Consider the following 20,255-nt stretch of genomic DNA (forward strand, 5'->3'; position numbering starts at 1 on the left):
AATACAACTTTTGATCGTAAAAGGATTTTGCAAATCTTTTTTTATATTTCCTGATTTTAAAAAAAATATTAAGATTTCGTTTAGTGCATTGTGAAATCAATGGATAATGTTAGTATTCAGCGTTTACTTGTAAGTCCTACCTGTTCATTCATAGATAATCTCATATAGCTAATTTGATGATTCTGTATAATTTAATCCCAGACACCTTAGAATTAATTCACTTTATTTAACGGTATAGTCGACAGATCATTTTTAACCGTTATAAACATACCATTTTTGACAGTGACTAAGCTACAAGTTGCTTGTCATCAACGTTTTGTGTTGCTTCATGAATTATTCATAGAATGATTGTGCATGACAATTTCTTCTCAATTACTTACTAATATCATTCCAGTTGTATGCAAAATTGATTTAAACAACCATGCAGAGATTAATTTTGAGATTCGATCAACTTGAATAGTATATACAAGCATACGATTCTAACTCCGTTGAGCTTAAATAATGATAATCGCTTAGTTCATTTCATTATGAAAACTTTTTATCTTTTTTGTAGTTTAAAGTTTACAATCTAGAAAAGAAACACTTTCAGTCATCCCAACATAATGCCGCTCGCGGGGTTGTGGATGCGTACTGCTGAGGAGTCCCATATCAGGACGTAACAACCGTCCAGTGCTTCCAGGTTTTTAATGGTGATCTAACATCAATTTGTTCATAATCTCAATCAAAAACTTAATAATTTCCACAACCCTATACTGATAATACGTTATGTCGTTATTATTAAACGTTATATGATTCGAACTATCTTTAAATTTTTTTCATTGATCTTTGTATCACATTATTCTATTCCAGAAAGCTAAAGCAATGTAAAGCTATTATTTTCATTTGTATTCAATAATTTACGGACAAACAAGTAAACATGTGTTCTACTTTAAAATCATAACATGTAAGGTAACATAGTTTCTCAATGCAGTAAACAAAAGTTCTCCGGGTATCAAAAATGTACATATACTTTTAAATAAGGAGACACCTATTGAGAAAGTGCATAGATATACTCATTATTATTTCAAATATCCATAACAAAAGCACATAGACATAATACATTAAGTCTTAATTTAAACAATGGTGAGGATTTCAATTAAATTTGATTTTTATTATCAGAATAGGTTTTGTGGAGATTTTTAGAAATTTCACTAGTTGAAATCATGAGTCAATTGAAGCTAGGCCACCATGGAGAACCTGAAAGCACTGGACGGCCGTTTCGTCCTAGTATGGGACTCCTCAGAAGTGCACACCCACGACCTCGCCCTCTGCGAGATCCGAACCCAGGACCTATCAGTCTCACGCCAGGCGCTTAACCAACTAGACCACTGAGCCAGCATCCAACGGTGTTAATGTCGCGGAGGGCGGGATCGTGCATGCGCACTGCCGAGGAGTCCCATACTAGGACGGAACGGCCGTCCAGTGCTTTCAGGTTTTCCATGGTGGCCGAGCTTCAATTGATTCACGATTTCAACCAGTGAACTTTGATTTGTTACCATTTTTCAGTTAAATAGTTTTACAATAAAGAGAATTGTCTATTTCACTTAAATTTTCACAGTACTATCAGCCAACAAGTCATTCTGTACCATCTAAAGTTGTAATCAATCCTAGTGGGGTAACAAATAATCAAGCTTATCAATATGATAATAATAATATTCGATTAGAGAATTCACAACAGATCAATTCAAAATATCAACCAATGTGGATTAAAGCACCTATACCTCAATTAAGACTTTCACGACAACGATCAAATTCAGGGTAAGTATTAAAGTGTAATTTGGTTTGTTTCAATATAAGTTAATATCATGAAATCATTAACGAAAAGATTATTGAAAATTACTGAGTTCTGAATAGTTATTTCGTCTTAATATGAAGTTCTTTTTACTAGTGCTAACTAGTGAAATTACATTCTGATAGGTAAACATCTGAAACTTCAAATCTCGTATCGAATGTATTATTTTGTTTATTTTCCGAACTTAATACGAAAATGATTAACATTAAAAAAAGGTACATAACCTCTGGTAAGAACTATTTGTTTATTAGTGTAAATTAAACACTTTGTTTATCTTGAAGAGATATTATCTTTTAAGTGAATGAATGTTATCTAGAAAATACGAATACAACGGTCAGAAGGGGGTCTATGGATATAATAGTAATTTTAATAGTTGAGAACATCTGTTGTGAGATATCAACTCACTGAAGACAATGATCGATGTGTCGCTCAATTTCGTGGATTTGTTGAAGTTAGACACTAACACCACTGGATGTCGGCTCAGTGGTCTAATGTTTAAGCGCTCGAGTGCGAGACTAATATGTCCTGTGTTTAAATCTCGAGAGGCGGGATCTTGGATGCGCACTGCTGAGGAGTCCCACAGTGGGAAAAAACGGCCGTTCAGTGCTTCCAGGTCTTTCCATAGCGGTCTAGCTTCAGTTGACTCGTGATTTCAACTATTTAAAATGCAACAATAATTTATTAATAGAACATAAAATACGATTTTAATGACAAAAATTACATTATTGTATTCTCTGATCAATCTTTTCATTGCTTTTATTGTGTGAGATCCTAATAGCATTGAGAATTGTTGATTTATCGAACAAGATATTGAATTTGTGGTTGGTTAAATTTAGAAGAATTACTTAAACTTATTACTTTTAACTTTTATATTGGAGTGGTTTTTTATAACGTTTGAAATAAATTTACTATAGATTACTCATTCCTCCTTAAAAGTTGAATTCATGAGTCAATTGAAGCTAGACCAATATGGAAAACCTGAAACCACCAGACAGTCGCCTCATCCTAGTATGAGACTCCTCAACAGTGCACATCCACCGTCCCGACTCAAGGGATTCGAACCTCTAGACTATTGGGTGGCATCCAACGACGTTAATGTTTAACTTCAACCAATCCACGAAATTTCGCCACCACCCACAATTGTCTTCAGTGAGTTACTATCTCGCAACAGACACAGTTAAAATTTTTGGTCACTGCTTTTCACTAGAACTCCAGGGAATATTTCTTGAAGCTAGCCACCACTGAGCACATGATGATTATTATCAGAAAAGGGTTTTGTGGAGATTTTAGTAATTTAATAGTTGAACTCATGAGTCGATTAAAGCTAGATCGTCATGAAAAACCTAGAACCACTGGAAGACGTTTTTGTCCTAGTATAAGACTCCTCATCAGTGCGCATCCACAATCCCACCCCGAGGGATTTGAACACAGGATCTATCGGTCTCGTACTCGAATGCTTAACCTTTAGACTACTGAGCCGGCATCCAATGGTATTAATGTCTAACTCCAATTAATCCACAAACTTGCGACACCAACTCATGAATCCAACTATTAAATTACTACGATCTTCACAAAACCCCTTTCTGAAAACAATAACAATTATTTTTATCTATATTTCAACTGTATTTTTTTAAATAAAATCAATAATCTTCAATCTGATGTAGATTTTTTATTATAAATCATAGTTAACCTTTTGTTTTCTTCACTAGTAACGCTGTTGTTTTACAACCTACTCAACAAATAGAAAATTTTACAAATATACCAAATTATTATTCATCTAATAACCCGGTTAATTTAACATCGAATATACAAGGATCAATTCATCATTCATATGAACCAAATATTCCACTTCCTAATATGAATTCACCTATCAATCGATATAAAACTTCAACAGTGAAATCATTTCGAAATTTTCTCACTCCAAAATTAAGACGTAAAACATATGAATTGGATAAAACAGAATCTATCAAATTGAAACAAGATGATTACAAGTCAATAAATATATTACAAACTAACTCAGGTATTTTTTTTCTAATGAGATGCTTACTGTTTTTTGTTTGAGTAGTGTAATATATATATATGTATTCAGACAATGGTTTTGTGGATATTATAGTAATTTAATAATTGAATTCATGAGTCAGTTGAAGCTAGACCAACGTGGAAAACCTGCAAGCACTGGTTAGCTGTTTAGTCCTAGCATTGGACTCTTCAGCAGTGTGCATCTACGATTCCGCTTCGGGAGATTCGAGCCTAGGACCTATCAGTTTTTCACGCGAGCGCTTACCCATTAAACCATTGAGCCAGCATCCAACAGTGTTAATCTCTAACTTTTTCATTTCAAGAGTCTGGAGTTATCCGTAGCTTTCCATTATGAAGAAGTTGGTGTACAGCAACTCATGATGTAGGACAAAAGTTCAGGATGGACTTATTTAACCTTACAACATTTTCGAAGATTTTTAATCTAATTACTCTTTTCAAATTATATCTAGTCACAGCTGAAGTGTCTTGAATTTCACAGCTAGTCACAATTCACCTAGTCTAAACAATGAACGGTCTATGAATAGATGATGAATCTGTGTGTATACCTCCTTATACTTAAAGATATTTTCATATTCAGAAAATTAATGCTTACATTAAGGTAGTTCATTAACTTAATATTATAATCATTAGTTATTTCATGTATTTACTCACCCAATTATTCATTCAAAATATTGTTGTTAAATTATGATATACAATGAAAAGAGAACTAGTCATATACTAGGTTGAACTGAGCTTATTTTCCCTTTAAATTCTTTTATACAGATGAAACAATTTACAAACATCGTGATATACGAGCATTAAGTGAAATATCAATTGTTAGCTTTTAAATATTCTGTTTACTTATTTATTTATTTACTTACTTACTCACTTACGCCTGTTACTCCCGCCGACCAGCATTCTCCAACCCATTCTTTTCTAAGCCTTCCCTTCTGACTACTGAGAGATATTTGTTAGAATTAAGATAAACATTATTACTTTAAACAAACGACTGGAAAATTCATTTTTCTGTTGTTTGATTGAATATTCCCATTAATATGTGAGACCCAATTTGATCAGTTAGTTATTGACCTATATCTATCTTACGCAGATTGCCTCGATATTGCTGTTATAACTTGTGACCGCCGATTAGAGGGCAGTGAATTATCAATCGGACCAAGGGCGCGTAAAACACGTGCGAGCAGCCTAGAGTCCTGATTGATCCTGTTTTCCGCCTAGACCAGCCAGTTAATTGCAGAACACCAATCCGAGCCTCTGTAATATGAATAGTTATATTTCAAACATACTGAGTTTATATACCAATCAAACAGACCACAACATACCAATAAAATATGAAACAACATTTCAGCAGTTTAAAAATCCCCATAGACTATTCAAAAATGAAGAATATTTGAGCAAACAATTGTTTTCAATAAATTCATCATCAGGCTCTATAGTTATAAGTCCATAATTATGATATTTTACCGAGTCCTGATAGCCGCTTGCTTGTGCAATGGGATGAAGTTTAAATTCACTTAGTATTGTTTGCTAGACTCTTCCGATTGATGTTTAAGATTACAAATGATCAGTCTCGTATTGGCATATGTGAATCCTGTACGTATTGCCTCGATATTGCATTAATTTATAAGCATTATAAGCAAAGATGGATAACGGTTAGCAGCGGAATCCAGGACGCACGTTTTGTTCTATTTGACACTCGTCAGCTGGATATAACTACATCTCAGAGTTAATGTTCACTCCAACATAACAATAATAATAATAAATTCTTGTATAAATTAAATCTTAATTATTTATTCTAAATTAACATTTTTCAATCGAAATTTATGCTTTCATAAGTGATAACTTATATTATCGAATTCAACTATAGTACTTCTTAGTAATTTTTTACTCTATGTATACAAATTTGATTGAATGTTCATTGTTTAACTTATCACATTTTGCTAAACTGATAGGCATAATAACCAAATATGATTATGTGTACATTATATACCGTTTTATACATACATATAGATAGATAGTTAGTTATATATATATGTATATATAAGGAAGAAGACAGTAATATTGATGTGAAAATGGTTTAATCACTTTACATACACTTAACATAAAGTAATGTTTACATAATTTACCAGTAGGATACAATCGAATATTAGCTAATGACCCTATTAGTAAACATAATATAACAGTGTAACTAACCATCAATAAATAATAGAATCTTCTATACTTATTTCAATGAATTTTCGTTATAATATTTAACATGTAAGTATGTATGTTTATAAATTGTATCAGTGCATTCAACTAAACTAATCATAGTACATTTTTACTTTATCTCGAATCAATATTCAATATAGTAAGACTGAAACGAACTTATACAAAAAAGGAAAGAAAAAAGAGAAAGAAGCGAAGCACAAAATATATTAATCTTTAAATTCACTTGATATTGTTTGGCTTGTATCTTCCCATTGAGGTTTAAGACTGCAATTGATCAGTCTATTATTGGCATATGTGCATACTGTGCGTATGCCTCGATATTGCTTTAATTCACAAGCTTTTTGTAAGCAATGATGGATAGTGGCTAACAGTGGAATCCAGGTCGCGAAGATACAAGCAAAACAATACCAAGTGAATTTAAATTCACCCCATTTGCACAAGCAAGTGGCTATTAGGACTCAGTTGCTGTGTGGATAACGTGATGGCCTTTGAAGCAAATGGTACTGGGTTCGAGTCGCAGAGTGAACATCAACTCTGAGATGCAGTTACATCCAGCTGACGAGTCCCAAATAGGACGAAACGCGTTTCCCGGATTCCACTGCTATCCACTATCCATCATTGCTTACAAAATATATTGATGTTTGTTTAACTGTTAAGAAAAATATCATTGACTATGGAAGTAGAAAAGTTATATGCATCTTTTTTTTTCTTCTTTACTATATTCGATTAATTGTTACTATAAAATATCTCTATGTATACTAGCTTATACAAATATAAGGATGAGAATACTTGAAACGAGATTTATCTCCTCTCTAAACTATATGCTTATTATCATAATACATTCACTTAGTTTGAAAAACATAACCAGAATATTTTATGAGTAGATATCAATAATTGGATGACGGCTTAGTGGTCTAGAGGTTAAGAGTTTGCGTGAGAGACTAATAGGTCCTGGGTTCGAATTTCGCGAGGTGGAATCGTGGATGCCCACTATTGAGGAATCCCATACTAAGACGAAACAACCGTCCAGTGCTTCAAGGTTTTTTCATAGTTGTCTGGCTTCGATTGACTCATAAATTCAACTAATAAATTACTATAATATCCACAAAACCCCTTTATGATTATAATATTGATTACTTTAAAATACTCGAAAATCAGCACTTTTTTCTCCTAAAGATCAGTTGTTAATTCATTCATTTCATTATATATAAACATTTAGGGAGAAAAATGTTAAAAAGGTTTATGAAAAGTAGACTTAGTAACAAAAATAACTAATAAATATTATCATCTCACAGTGGGAAATCTTCACAGGTAGACTAAATGAAGTTACTTTGATTTATACTGTCTACAATTAACTCACCTACTGTGCGAATCAAAATATATACTAATACTACTATTACTACTAGTAGTAATAATAATAATAATGGTTATAATATATTCAATATGTTTAATAGTTAAATGGGGATTAATATGAACCTGGAAATAAAGGAGAAATAGGATCAACAAAAATAGCCATGAATATTCAAAATCTGTAGAGTTCGTCTAGTTACAAGTCATGGAATACTATACTTCATAACAATTAGCTATAAATATAGCTATTCAGATGAAATAATACATCTTCACGATACACAGTGAAACTAATTATATCATGTTATTTAAGTAGTGACAGATTAGTTAAGTTCATATGTTTTATTATAGGTAGTTAAATTCGACTAATGATAACAGTAATACAAATATTCATTTATTATCAGAAAGGGTTTTTTGGGGGATATTATAATAATTTAATCGTTGAGCTAATGAGTCAGTTGAAGCTAGACCAACATGGAAAACCTGGAAGCATTAGACAGCTGTTTCGTCCTAGTGCGGGACTCCTTAGCAGTGCATATTCACGATCCCGCCTCTCGGGATCCGAACACAGGATCTATAGCTCTTATCCTCTAGACCATTGAGCCCGCATCCAGTGGTGTTAATGTCTAACTTCAACCAATCCATGAAATTGAGCCACCGTCCACCAATGTGTTCAGTGAGTTACTATCTCGTAACAGACACGGTTAAACTCCCTGATCACTGTTTCTCGCTAGAACTTCAGGAAATACCTCCTGAAGCCAGTCACTGGTGAACATATCATGATTATTATCAGAAAGGGATTGCTTGTGGATATTTTAGTAATTTAATGGTTGGGAGTAATGTTGTCAGCCTAAGTAAACTGAGTAGAATATTTCGTTTGTATCAATAAGTAGAATAAATTATTGCAGATAATGTAATATGAGAATGAAATTCATCAGTATTTAAAATTACCAATTAGGTTGTTTTAATTTGAAAAGTTATTGTACTTCTTAGAAACAACGAGCATATACCAAAAATGGTATCCTGATTATAACTGTTTCGAGTTATTTTTTCATTCAAATTGTCTTTTCTAATGCATACTATAATATTACAAGTATTATGTGCAAAGATGGAAAGTGGCTAGTAGTGGAATCTAAAACGCATGTTTCGTCCTATTTGACACTCGTCATCTGGATGTAACTGCACCTCAGAGTTGATGTTTACTTTGGGACTTGAACTCAGTACCGTTCTCTTCCAACATTATTGTCTTATCCACTTAGCTACTAAGTCCTGATGGCCACCTGCTTGTGCAATGAGGTAAAGTTCAAATTCACTTAGTATTGTTCACTTGAATCTTCCCATTGATGTATGCACATATACCAATAAAAGACTGATCAATTGCAGTCCTAAACATCAATAAGAAGATTCAAACAAACAATACCAAGTTTTTAATTATGTAACTAAATGATTTTAATGATTCAAATTAGATTTCTTATAGACTATTGATCCATGCATGACGAATTATTTTTCTTTCTTTGACATTTAAACATTTTTTCACAATAATTCCTTTTGAAGAGATCTAAAACTATACATATAAGGATTGTTTATTATTATCATAAATTAGGATCCAGTAATGCAATTGAAAACAATAATACAATTGAATGGTTAACATCCAATCTTAGTCTAACTTTAGACTATATGATTTTATAACATAAACTAACTTATCTGTAAATCTTAAAGTGTTATGAAATAATATTAAATGACTAATTTCGACATGACATTTATCAGTTTGACTATACATTAGTTAACAACTAATGCCTACGCTAGAATTTCATGTATTCTTTTCATTTATTTCAATTTTAAGCATAAATGAAATTATAGATAATAAGGAACTGTATATTAGTTATACAATTGATTAATAGTAATTCAATTGGTGTTGTTCTACTTGTATCGTTCTATCTTTGCTTGAAAAAAGCTTGTAACTTAAGGCTATATCGAGGTAATCCGCATAGGATTCACATATGCCACTAAGAGATTGATCAATTTCAGTCTTAAATAACAATGCGAAGATACAAGTAAAACAACAACAAGTGAATTTAAACTTCACACCATTGTACAAGCTCGTGTTTATCAGGACTTAGTAGCTAAGTGGATAGCGCAATGGCATTTGAAGAGAACGGTACTGGATTCCAGTCCCGGAGTGAATGTTAACTCTGAGATCCAGGTATATTCAGCTGACGAGTATCAAATAGGACGAAACGTGCATCCTAGATTCTACTGTTAACCACTTTCCATCTTTCATTAATGGTAATGTTTTGTCCCATTAGTCGCTCATCAGATATATATCTTTGTACATTCTAGTATAGATGTTTACATTGAAATTAAAATCTACTATTCGCTATGACATATATAAATTTGGTAATAACTAAGTAGCTGGATTACAATAGTTATCGATTTGTCGAATGGATGTAGTAGGTGTTACGATTTTTAAGGATGTATCTGCAACGTTGGGGAATTCAGTTAAAAAAGATTGGTTAAATTCAAATTTTATCATCAAGATCGAGTAAATATAAACTTTTACAAGTAATATAGTGACCTAGGACCAAGCTCCTTCTTTAGAGGGAAATATAAACGCATTCATAAATTTTGTATGTTTATTAACTTTGACCATTAACAACTTATGTATTACAGTTCACGTTTAAATAAACCAAGGAATGATTTCCCATTATTGTTTTAATGCTTCACATAATTTTTATATACTAAATGTGAATCGTTATAGTATTTATGAATTAACCCCTAAATTCGAAGTTCATTTACCTTTTATCCCATGCGCATAAGCAAACGTAGGTCGAGACAACCAGTATAACAGAAGCCTCTACATCACTAGGCCTCAGCATACACGAGGAAAAGACCAAGATCTTCAAATACAATGCGGCGAACATCAACCCTGTCACACATGATGGAAAAACTATAGAAGAGGTGGAAAGATTTACGTATCCGGGTAGTATCATCGATGAACGTCGAGGTTCTAATGCAAATGTAAGAGCAGGTGTTGGCAAAACAGTGGTAGTATTCCTACAGTTGAAAAACATTTCGTACTCAAAACAACTATCAACCAATATGAAAATCAGAATTTTCGAAACGAACGTCGAGATAGTTCTACTGTACGGAGCTGAAACGTGAAGAACTACTACAACCATCATCAAGAAGGTACAAGTATTTACAAATCGTTGTCTATGCACGATACTCAACACCCATTGGCCGGAAACCATCGGCAACAGCCTTCTATCGAAGAGGACAAACCAGTTTCCAGCTGAAGAGGAAATTAGGAAAAGACGATGGAAATGGATAGGACATACATTACTCAAATCATCAAACTGCATCCCGAAGCAAGCGCTAACTTGGAGCCCTGAAAGGAAACGGAAAGCTGGAAGGCCGAAGAACATAGTACGTCGGGAATTTGAGGAAGATATCAAAAGGATGTATAGCGAGTGAAAAGGGTTGTCCAGGACAGAATTGGGTGGAAAATGCTGGTAGGCGGCCTATGCTCCTCCACAACAGGTAACAGGCGTAAATAAGTAACTGAAATCAACTCCAGCGTTTGACAACTATTCTATCGTTCTTTGAAGCTCGTCAGTATGTCTCATATATATATATATCTTAAAACAAATCAAACCTTTCTAAGTACATACTGTTCTTCGAAAACAGTTGTTACCTTGTCATAGTTGTCAATTAACAGTTTCACTAATTGGGGTGATATTCATTAATGGATTTTTATCAATTTCAATAACTTTCATTTAAATAAAACCATTGTTTTTCACTAATATTCATTTTTAAAAAGGTTCAAGTAAATAATATCATATCACTAGTTGACAATAAATCAACTAAAATGATGACTGAAACTACTTATAACGAAAAGAAGCTGAACAATATTATTGTGATGTGGACAGGGAAACAAGAAGCCTTGATAAACTACGGCAGCTATTTTTCGGGGCGTTATTTCATTTTGTCCCTAGTCTATTCTACAGATCATAAGCTTTCGTTTGATGGTATGACTCACTGTCATAGCCTTTTCTGTTCCAAAGCTATTGTAATTTAAACGTAATCTTTTGTACTCTATTTTCTACGCTAATCTCCAGTTTTCGACATAATTGTATTTTCCTAATTGTTGTGCGTTGTGGTCTTATTAGTCATTTATTTACTCATTTATATTTTTACACCAATCGGAAATCGGGAACCAGACCGGAATGGGGAATAAATCGTGTGGTGTTCCAGTTGACTTGTCTTATCTCATTCGCGTGCTTGTCAGCTAATCAGGTGATGGGATTAGTTTTCGTCTCTCTATGCCAAGCAGTTGTTCTTTCTTTGAACTCACGCTTACTAGCCTCAAGGTTAAGCCACTGAGTCTTAATCTAGATTAGACAAGTTATCCTCTGCACAAAAGTGGGTAGACAAATCAAGGACGTAACATACTGATTCATGATAAGAAACGAGTATCTGTTTTCTGTTTTAAAACATATAGAAATACAAAATTTCTAATTGAACAAACTATCACTATATACTGCTTTAAACGTTTATTTCAATAGTATCTCTATTTTTAATTATTTTCTTTTAATTTCATTTCCCTATTATTTAGTTGAACAACATTTAGGAAATAATAATTCAAGATCAATAAATGAAAGAAATAACCAATTTAAAAAAGTCGTCCCATCAACATCTTATACTGATGCGCTTAATTTGGCTGTTGCTGCTAATACCGCATTACATGAAGCATTTAATCAATCTATAAGTAAATTTTATTTATTTTAATTTATTAATTTTAATTAAAATTTAAGTAATTTGTCACAATATTCAATCTCACTGGCTAATCACATCTTACTTTTACTGAGCAACCATTAAAAAACTTTTGATTGTGATCATGAACCGATTGATGTTAGACTACCATTGGGAACCTAGAAGCACTGGATGGCCGTTTCGTACTAGTGTGAGACCACTCAGCAGTGCGCATCCATGATCCAGCTAGCTCGCGGGATTCCAACCCAGGGCCTTCAGGCTTGCGCGCGAACGCTTAACCTCTAGACCACTGAGTCGGCATCCAACGGTGTTAATGTCTAACCTCAACCAATCCGCGAAATTGCGCTACCATCTTCCATTGTACTGAGGTAGATACCTGGAGTAGCTTTTATAATTATTGTCATTAATAATTTGTTTCTTTATTTTTTAGTGCTTAAAATGTTTTGTTGATTAATGAAATGAATGTCTTCAGGGTATTACACTTAAGTGATTTTAAAATGATAGAGATTTTCAGCTCAAATGGTTGCCTTTGATGTTGTTGAATATTCTAATCTAGATGGTTTAATTGCAAGGCTTTCATTGTCTTTCTGGACAGTATTACTTATTTGTAAAAAGATCAATTAGCAAGCTGCTCAGAGTTCAATTGGATAAGATAGACAACTTGATTACAGAACAAATGAAGATATTAAAACATATGAGAATAATCAACTATAAACAAAAGCAATAGGACAAAACTATTTAAGGATTGTAAAAAAATAGGAATATCACTTCCACATGAAGTAAGATCTGATCGTATAGTCCAGAACGACAATGAAATTTCTATGATTAAACGATCTATTTCAGCAAACTCAGCAACACTAGAGGCTTTCATGACTGCAACAAAAAGTACTCATAATAACTATTCAGTGGACTAATTTCGGATTTGAGTTTTAGAATTAATTAATAGAATTTCATTATTTTGACCTTAATTTAAACCCTAGAACATGGCTTTTGAATTTTGTCATTTAGGTGTATTTTAAAACTGACAAATATTAGGCTGTTTTATATCACTGCACTTCAGTTGAACACATTCAGGCTGTTAGTCAATACTGTTCTTGTGAAGTACTAAAATCAGTTATAACATCACACATAAGAAGTGAACAAAATTGTTTGTAATTAGGTCTCCATTAAGTTCTATTTTTCAGTAATATTTATATGCATATATATGAAAATTATTAAACCATTCAAGGTATACAATAAGCGTTTATCTGGTTGGGACTTTTTTAGCAAGATTTTCTTTCTATGAGACGGGGTTGATAACCTCATGCTCAACCTTCCTCCTTCATCCAGGCTTGGGACTGGCAGTAACTCTAGAAGAGCTACATGAGGAGTTATACAATGAGTGTGTTACACAATTTTATTTAAACATTTGCTTAGGATCAAGTAAACATTATATCAAATAATAATAATTGTTATTATCATAAAGTTTTAAATAAATATTTTCATGATTTACTTCAGCTTCAACAGATTCATGTCAGAAAACTAATTCAACTAATCAAAATACCCCGGTATCTTTGTAAGTTCGTTACATACATACGTAAACCAATGTGTTGCATGTGTATATTTGCAAATACTTCTTATTTGTGTTTTTATAAATATTTCTTGGGGAAATGACTTTGAAAATGTCCACCTACTCTACTAGGACTAAATGAGAGTTATAAACTAGTGTGAGGAATTAGGATTATGGGTTAAGAATTAGTGTTATAACTTGTGACCTTGTGTCCTATTAGTATGTGACTTAATGATACCGCCAATTAGGAAACAGTGAATTATCGACTGAATCAATGACGCATGAAACCTGTACGAGCAGTCTAGAGTCCTTATCGGTCCTTCTACCTACCTAGCTCCGCCTGTTAAGTCCAGAACACCAATCTCAGCCTCTGCAATATGAATCATGTGTTTTAAATATACTGGGTTTATATATCAACCAAACAGACCACATCATACCATAAAATAGAAAATAACATTTGTACAAGATCTATTCAAAAGTGGCTGTGAATGTAGAAGACTGTAATTAGTAAACTGGGAATAACTTAAGAATGGTAAATCGTATAATAATAGTTCATAGATCAAAATAAAGCTCATAATAAGATGGACATGAATATGAATAGTTTAGCTACTTAACAATTCTACAATAAAAATATGTATATAGTATTTGTCCAGAAACAGATTCCGACAGTTACCAATCATTATTCTCATCGGAATATAACAATCAGATTTAGGTTTTTCATCACGAACTGACATTAGTTGTAATACCCGAAATGGTATTTAGCCAAATGATCATATGAATATTGCGCTGAAGTCCCAGATTTGTTATTTTAAATCTGATTAGTTCATCCATAAATTATAGTCTAGCCCTACTTCCTTTCTTCATTTGTTACATTTTATTCTACGGATAATTTGTTTCAAAGATTAATGTAGAAGATTTTTATAAATTGAACAGTAAAGGATTATCATTCATAGATTGAATAAGTATATGAAATAAAAGTATACACATTTTTTTATTTATTTAGTCTTTAATTGAACACTCGTTGATAGTAAACCATCATCATTTCATCCGATATAAAGATAACTTATAAATAACGGATGACTTGTAAAAGTGATTCGAAGAAAAAGATCTGCTATATCATTATTTATGTTAATCAAACTTAACAAATTACTTCTTGAAATCATGAGTCAATTGAAGCTAGACCACTGTGGAAAACCTGGGACCACTGGATGGTCGTTTGGTCCTAGTATGGGACTCCTCAGTAGTGCGCACTGACTTCAAGAGACACTCCTGGAGTTCTAGTGAGAGGCTGTGACCAGTGGAGTTCAACCAGGTCTGTTGTGAGACATCAACTCACTGAAGACAATGGTGTGCGGTGGCGCAATTTCATGGACTGATTAAAGTTAGAAATTAACACCGTTGGATATCGGCCGGCTCAGTGGTTTGATGGTTAAGCACTCGCACGCGAGACTGATAGGTTTTGAGTTTGAATCTCGTGGGAAGCAGGATCGTGGATTTGCACTGCTGAAGATTCCCGTCACGGGACGAAACGGCAGTTCAGTGGTTTCAGATTTTCCATGGTGGTCTAGCTTCAATTGACTCATGATTTCAACTATTGAAATTTCTAAAAATCTCCACAAAATCCCTTCTGAAAATTAATTCTTCCCGAGTTTTCTTCATTTCAAACTCATACAACGACAACATAAGAAATTTCTTTGATTCATTTCGATAGTGTAATGAGAAGACGAAAATTAACAGAACTATGTGATATATTACCGTAATACATTTCGAACAATCTGATCAAACATATACTTGTTAAGAATCAGTTATATATAAAAATAAAAGGTTAATTGAACTAAAAATTTATGGTAAGAGGATTCGATTTCGTGAATTCCTGAACTATTCAAGTAATTGTACTAGGAGCTTCTATGAAATTGAAATCTTCTTAACTTTACTTTCAACTTCTTATCAGATGTTTTGTTTCAATGTTTGATTAAAAACAGTGTAATTATGTGATTTTTTGATTTATCTGGTTGATTTCAATGCAAGTAGATCGGTAATATGTTTAATAAAGTCCTTGTAGTGAACTACTGAAGGCTCATTAGTGAAGTGATAAATCTTGTTTTAACGTCACTAGTTGAGTAATAATACACTGAGATAGGACAAAATATCTTTATAAACACTACAGTAAGTCTTTTTAAGCTGAAATTAAGCAATAAAAATGAACTGTTTTTGGTCGAAATAGTAATAAAACTAAGGTGAGAATCATATTTCAATTATGATTCCTAAATCAAATTAATGACTACTTTTCTCATTATATAGGGTTTTAGAGAATTTTGAATTCCATATTTTTTACATTGAGGATTGATCTTAGTTAGACGAGGTAGCACTGGACAGTATTTTCATTTTGTATGCGACTCCGTACTTCACATCAATAACCTTATTAGGGATCAATCTCATGACCTTCAAACCTCGTAGGGCGCTACCAGGGTTTGAACTAATGAATCTGAATCTAATGCAATCACTATGTGATGTAAAACTACAAGACTACAAGACTTCAAGACTACAGTGATTAGTTGAACTGCGACAAATGTTTCTATAAGTTATCAAATTAACTTGTATTTAAATCAATATTGCTGTCATCACTGCGAAGGAAATTCAATTATTATCATCCCATTATTTATTAAACCAATATTCTTAATTTACTGAGCTCTTTATTAAGTTGACTAGAGACATGTCTAGAGATTAGATGGTGGTTGGAGGTAGTCGACAGCAAACCCTGGACCCGAATTTCGTGCTTCTTGGCACTCGTCAGCATGGTGTGCCTGTAATCTTGAGGGGACTGGTGCTCCCTGGCGGATTCGGTCCCGTGTCACCCAGCTTCACAGTCAGAGACGTTACCACTGAGCTATCCGGGCCGCAGCGTCGAGTCACCTAGACTGGTGGCCACATTGCAACATGGTTGATAGCATTCGACCTGCACTAAATAAGGACTTGACACACATGAAATTGATCACCACTCAGTGATCAATCAATTGTGATTACATCTCAGTCCTACAGGAGGTCGGTCGCGGCCCGGATAGTGCACGCAGTGTTGAGTCACTTAGACTGGTGGCCACATTGCAACATGGTCGATAGCATTAGATCTGCACTAAATAAGGACTTGACACACATTACATTGATCACCACCCAGTTATCAATCAGTTGTGAGAGACATATCTATTCCGTCCTAATAATATCGATTCAAGAGTGAAATAGAAATACATAAGTCAAAGTATTGTGAATACTGAAAATCTCCAAAAAAAGTGTAGTTGTAATAATTAGCAAACTATCAGTGATAATCAAAACTGATATAAGATGAAAGTTTTATTATTATACCATGTAATTATTTAGAGATGGTTAATAATTAAGCTAAATCTATAGAATGAATAATATCTTATATTCGATATAAATCGAGATAACAGCTTGAAATTTCCCACTCATTATAATTACCTTATTCTGAATAATATTTTATTTGAAGTGAGAAGTTACATTTAAACACATAATATAATCGTAACAACAATTGGTTGGTTGCCCACAAATGCCCTGGTACGGCCGAGAGTAAGGAGAGTCCGCTCTCCCTCTCCAAATGCTCTCACATGGCCACGCGTATATAGCCCCTTCCAGGGAAGTCCTACTCATTACCTTCACGTAGCCCGGATGTTGTTTACGAAATTGAGAAGACGAAAAGCGAATGTCCGGAGCTTTAACCAGGCCGGTGTACACGGTGAGTCCACCTAGGGGAGTTGGGAAACCATGGTTCCAAACCAATGGTGCACATGGGCTCCAGTATCCTGCGGGACAAAATGGCGTATGAACCAATCGTTGGTCACCGGTTACCATGGAACTGCATCTCCTTACGATGCTCCACTGCCTTGTGAATCAGACCATCAGGTCGAAGGCTGCAGGTGTGGCCCCCTAAGAAAACCACCTGCTTCGGTTTGGGCACCTGAGCAGTATCACAACCCTCACACATATCAAATGAGATTTGTGTGGTGTATGTGTATTTGGTGCCTCCTTGTACCAATATCTATGTGTTAAAATAAATAATAAATAAATAAAGTAGAAAACCCGGAATCACTGGACGGCTGTCTCGTCCTAGTGTGGGACTCCTCAGCAGTGCACATCCACAATCCCGTCTCAAGGGATTCGAACCGAAAGCCTACCAGTCTCTCATGTGAATGCTTAACCACTAGACCATTGAATTGGCATCCAAAGGTGTTAATGTCTACCTTCAACTAATCCACGAAATTGAGCGACATATTAGCTTATGTTAATGTATCAAAACAATTACAATTCAAAAATTTTGTAGATCAAATTAGGAAAAAAGTCACCAAAATAAACGTACTATAATGAAACAAAATGGATCAATATTAACATTCCCATGAAGAAAACCAAAATCAATCATTCCATATATATATATATATATATATATATATATATATATATATACAAGCGCAAATAAACATACTGACAGATGGGAGTAAAAAAGATCCTTCCATCTTTCTATCTAAATGTCATTTTCTCAATGACAACAGTCTCTCTGATTTTATTATACTATCTACATTTTTGTTTATATCAAATGGTTTATCTTTTTCTATCTTTTCTTCCTACTTTTCAAATTTTTCAGTTCAATCGTTCATCTTTCCTTTTTTTTTCTTCTTCAGAACTAATATGATTCAACTTTTTCTTTTTCTTCTTGTGATTATTCTTTAAAATATCACTTTTTTTATTTTTTGTTTTTTTTTCTGTATACGAAATCTAGTAATAGGACAATAGTTTGTTCATTTAATTGCCATAGTGATATTCAACTATTCATTTCATTTTGAACAAGTTATATATTTCAAATAAATAATCATTTAGTTGACAACAAACTAATTAACAGTAGGGTATTTTGTTTTGTAATAATGAAAATTATGATTCTTATTTCCATGACCTTACCTTGTAGCTGAAAATAATTGTCTTTAAAAAAAAATAGTCGAATATTGTATACAAATGAAAAATGTTTTTTGACCATCTGTTTATGTCTTTTAGAATTGGAATGCTTTATTATTTTTTTTATTGAGATCATGAATCGATTGATGTTAGACCACCTTTGGAAACCTGGAAGCACTCGACGGCCGTTTCGTTCTGTTGTGGGACTCCTCAGCAGTGCTTATCCACGATCCCGGTCGCGGGATTCGAACCCAGGGCCTTCGGTCTCGCCCTCGAACGCTTAACCTACTGGACCACTAAGCCGGTATCCAATGGTGATAGTGTCTAACATCAACCAATCCACGAAATTGCTTTATTATTATCATGTTTTACAGGGTGAAAATATAGTGTAGTAATAGAATCTAGGACTAGCGTCTCGTCCTATTTGGGATTTGTCAGCTGGATGTACCTGTATCTCAAAGTTGATGTTCACTCTAAGACTCGAACACAGTACTGTTCTCTTCAAACGTCATTCTGTTATCCATTTAGCTGTTGAGTCCTGATAACCGCTTGCTTGTTCAATGTAGTGAAGTTTTAAATTCACTTGTTTTACATGAATCTTCCCATTGATGTTTAAGACTGCAATTGGTCAGTCTCATGTTGGCATATGCGGGAAGATATAAATAAACAACACCAAGTGAATTTAATAGTGTGGTATGTTTTCTCACCACTATTCAGGGAAGGTTGTTGAAAACCCACTGAAGATTGTTTTTACTTAATTAATATAATCTATGGATAGATTTTTTATAAATTTCTCAAGGAAACTTACACTTATGTATTTCAACTTTAAATTGATGGGACAGAACAAATTTCGAAAAAACTTTATTTAGATCAGGTAATATAAATCACTTTTGAGTTCTTGGTCTGCGTTTTTCCTCATCTATTATACTTTAGCATTTTTCCAGATCAAATGAAATTGTCTGAAACGTACAGTTACTAAGTCTAAAGTTCACAAAGTATGTTTAATTAACTCATTTATACAAAGTAGTAACGTTAAGAAGAATTTGGCGAAGGTATAATTTATGAACGAACCAATCAGATTTACGATCACAGGTCTTGAATTTTGGCGCGAAATTAATCTATTCATTTGACTAAATAGAGTTTTGACATTATAACTGATGTCAGTTCGTGATGAAAACTCTATATGTAATTCCTAACCCTAACTATCAACTGTAAATATTAATCCTAATTCCTTAAATTGATTTATAGTCCTCATTTAGCCATATGTTATGGCGAACACTCTCAAAATCACTTTAGAGTCTTTCAAAGGTCATAAAAAAATAAAAGTCTCACCGAAGACTTCCTCAACAACTTTCAACTATTTAGGAATTCAGCTTCAAAAAACAACTAAATAATAAATTATATGAAAACTGGATAGAATAGGTCCATTTAAAAAATATTTTTGGTTTTTTTAATTTAGTTATACTGGGATTAACAGTGAGCTACTGAACATGTATTAACTTTCAAACCTTTACATCGTTAGATTCATATCAGGTCTTTTTATTCATCCACTCTTTT

The 20,255-nt window shown here is 33.4% G+C and overlaps 1 protein-coding gene across 1 annotated transcript in view; it reads left to right on the forward strand.

Annotated features, from left to right (window-relative positions):
• Positions 1 to 20,255, forward strand: part of MS3_00010240 (uncharacterized protein) — a gene marked incomplete at both ends in the record, with an annotated part of 48,393 nt that overhangs the window by 22,001 nt on the left and 6,137 nt on the right. Inside the window, 4 exons of the mRNA XM_051218598.1 lie at positions 1,598 to 1,797; positions 3,541 to 3,851; positions 12,039 to 12,191; positions 13,694 to 13,751. Coding sequence (XP_051075372.1) covers positions 1,598 to 1,797; positions 3,541 to 3,851; positions 12,039 to 12,191; positions 13,694 to 13,751 — 722 coding nt within the window. The remainder of the gene's footprint in view (positions 1 to 1,597; positions 1,798 to 3,540; positions 3,852 to 12,038; positions 12,192 to 13,693; positions 13,752 to 20,255) is intronic.

Source organism: Schistosoma haematobium, chromosome 1 (assembly GCF_000699445.3).
Source record: "Schistosoma haematobium chromosome 1, whole genome shotgun sequence".
Taxonomy (NCBI): Eukaryota; Metazoa; Platyhelminthes; class Trematoda; order Strigeidida; family Schistosomatidae; genus Schistosoma; species Schistosoma haematobium.